Source organism: Phalaenopsis equestris, unplaced genomic scaffold (assembly GCF_001263595.1).
Source record: "Phalaenopsis equestris unplaced genomic scaffold, ASM126359v1 Scaffold217702, whole genome shotgun sequence".
Classification (NCBI taxonomy): domain Eukaryota; kingdom Viridiplantae; phylum Streptophyta; class Magnoliopsida; order Asparagales; family Orchidaceae; genus Phalaenopsis; species Phalaenopsis equestris.
Window position 1 is genome coordinate 1 of NW_018236199.1, and position 2,569 is coordinate 2,569.

The following is a 2,569-nucleotide window of genomic DNA, read 5'->3' on the forward strand; positions in this document are numbered from 1 at the left end:
GGTGGCCCAGAAGTCGAATCGGTTTACTCTAAGCAAAGATCATCCAAACCAATTTAACTATGCACTCCCAAGGAATGCAGCATGACGACAGATTCAACCGAGAGTTTCCTTGATAAGGAAATGAGTCACGAGCTTCAAGCACCCTCGGCGGAACCTCCTCACCCAAAGGGTAAACTACCCATCATGTTATGATGACTCGTTGATCTTTGCCCGATGACCTAGTTTTACCTAGCATACATGAATTCCCCCGATGAGAATTGAGAGTTGACAACAAAATCAATACATTCGATCAACAAGTTTGAATCGATCCTATCAGTCCCGCAGACTATCTTCAGGATTTCAGTCGATCGGCCCTGCTTAAAAGATCAACCGGTCAATGTTCCCTATCCATTCAGTCGGCCGACAGTACTGAACACGTCACCTCGTCGACCCAATTGTCCGAGCCAAAGAATTACAAGGCCCTAGAGACCCAAAGGAGTATAATCTCTAGAATAACATTTAGATACTCTATTTAAATAAGGGCGAAGGTAAGTGATTCACACGATAATCTAGAATTCAACACACAATATAACCCAATTCGCATCTATTTACATATCCAACACCTAAATCTCACAATCACATAAGTAAATAATCATTTTAATTTTTTTTAAAAAAAGTGAGACATATCTTTTAATGCATAAATGAGATGGTCTGTATATAAGTATTGAAGCCTAGGTCTTAAATATACAGATACATAAGGGCTGAGTGGTACACTGTCAGTTCTCATGACAGCTGTTTGAAAAATTAAATTAACAAAAATAGTTATTGCAATTTCAGACGACACTTGAAAAATATTATGCCCTACATAACCCGACTCGAATCAACCCGACAAGGTCCGACCCGACACCCAAAACAACCCGTCTCCCTCTCCCATTTATACACTCTTCACGCCAAAGAAGAAGACGAAAAACGGAGAAGCAGAACAAGCCTCCGAAGATGCCGACCAGCCGAGCTCCCATCCTCCCACTCCTGCTCCTCATTCTCATCTCCCACACACGAGCCATCTCGCCGGCGACCGCACCAGCAACCTCGCCGGCGTCCTCACCGAAGCTCAAGCCGCCGCCCAAACCGAAACACACGCCGGCATCCGCACCGCCGCCGCTGCTACCCCTACAACCTCCATCACTCCCTCCTTCTCCGGCGACTCCAGGTCTTGACTGCACGAACGACCTTCTAAACCTTACTTCCTGCCTCACGTACGTCGAACAAGGCGCCAACTTGACGGTGCCTGAGAAAGGCTGCTGCCCTGCTCTCGCCGGACTTGTTGACAGTAACCCAATCTGTCTTTGCCAGCTTCTATCTACCTCAAATACCTTCGGAATCAAGATAGATGATACTAAGGCTCTTATGCTTCCCACTATCTGTCATGTTCAGACTCCCCCTGTTAGTGTCTGCAATGGTACTCATCAAAATTTTATTTTTCATTTCTTTTCTTTTTAATCTCGTTACATTTTGTCATAAAGTTCGTAATTTTGGATGATTTTGTTGAAGATTTGGGGATTCCGGTTGCGAGTCCTGGAGCCCTGTCTCCGGCCGGCGGGGACGGCGTTGCTTCTGTACCTTCTGGTAATTGCATGCTTCTGCTACTTAATTACTCTGCTGTTTTGATCTGAATTACTTGGTTGAAAAAACATGCGTCAATGATGAATTTTAAATTTGATTTTCTTAATTTAAAAAATTGATTGACTGATTAAATAAAGATTATATCGATCTTTAAAAAAAAATTAAATTTTTATACTTGTATATATCCTCACATAATTTTTTTCATTTGCATGCAATCATGATGTCATGTTAGATTTTTATATTTAATTCTTCGTTTCAATCATAGTTCTCTGAACCAATATTTTCATAAATGATATTCAACATTTACTTTTGCTGAGATTCAGATAAATTCTGAATCAAACAGTGAAAACGAAGAGCTTTATCAATAACGTCTTCATCTTCCACAGGGACAGGTCAGCTGGCGCCGGCGAATTCAATCGCCGCCGCACCGAGCGACGGCGGCGAGGGCTACTGGACGGCTGGCGTCGTATCTCTGCAGCTAGCTCTAATCGCCATCATCAGCCAACTGATCGTCATCTTGTTCTGATTAGTTTAAAAAAGGAGCGTGCTTTCTATCAGTTTAATTTCCATTCTTTCCATTAACAGTCTGTATTCCAAACATTGAGTTTCAGAGTATTTAGTATTGAGATTGGGATGAAAATAAAGCAATTTCTTTATTTAATTATCAATATATTTCAAAATTAAAGTAAGGAATAAAAAAATTGAATATTGGGTGGGGGGGATTAATTAATGGTTCAGGAAAAGATTGGTGTGGATGAATTTAAGAGGAGTTAGTTGGTTGGGTTGCCGCATTAAATATTTATCACAAAAAAAGGGTTGGCCGTCAAAGTCAGTGATGGCGTTTTATTGCTTCACAACTATACCGTGCATAGGAATTAATTCTTAGGGTTCATTTAATACTATCATATAAATATATATAAAGCGAATTTAATGTAAATAAATATTTTTATATAATGACCAGAAATAT

General features: G+C 40.6%; 1 protein-coding gene across 1 annotated transcript; it reads left to right on the top strand.

Annotated features, from left to right (window-relative positions):
* The first annotated feature begins 927 nt into the window (after positions 1 to 927).
* On the top strand, positions 928 to 2,159 carry LOC110037265 (non-specific lipid transfer protein GPI-anchored 2-like). Its single transcript, XM_020741864.1, has 3 exons — positions 928 to 1,438; positions 1,531 to 1,605; positions 1,989 to 2,159. Exons 1-3 carry the CDS (start codon positions 976 to 978, stop codon positions 2,126 to 2,128), a joined length of 678 nt encoding a protein of 225 aa, XP_020597523.1. The 5' UTR covers positions 928 to 975; the 3' UTR covers positions 2,129 to 2,159.
* The last annotated feature ends 410 nt before the right edge of the window (positions 2,160 to 2,569 follow it).

Excerpts from the sequence above, each read along its gene's own strand:
- LOC110037265 (XM_020741864.1), top strand. The coding sequence starts at position 976 with ATGCCGACCAGCCGAGCTCCCATCCTCCCACTCCTGCTCCTCATTCTC. Across the intron at positions 1,439-1,530 it reads CCCTGTTAGTGTCTGCAATG|ATTTGGGGATTCCGGTTGCG; the intron begins GTACTCATCAAA and ends ATTTTGTTGAAG. Across the intron at positions 1,606-1,988 it reads CGTTGCTTCTGTACCTTCTG|GGACAGGTCAGCTGGCGCCG; the intron begins GTAATTGCATGC and ends CATCTTCCACAG.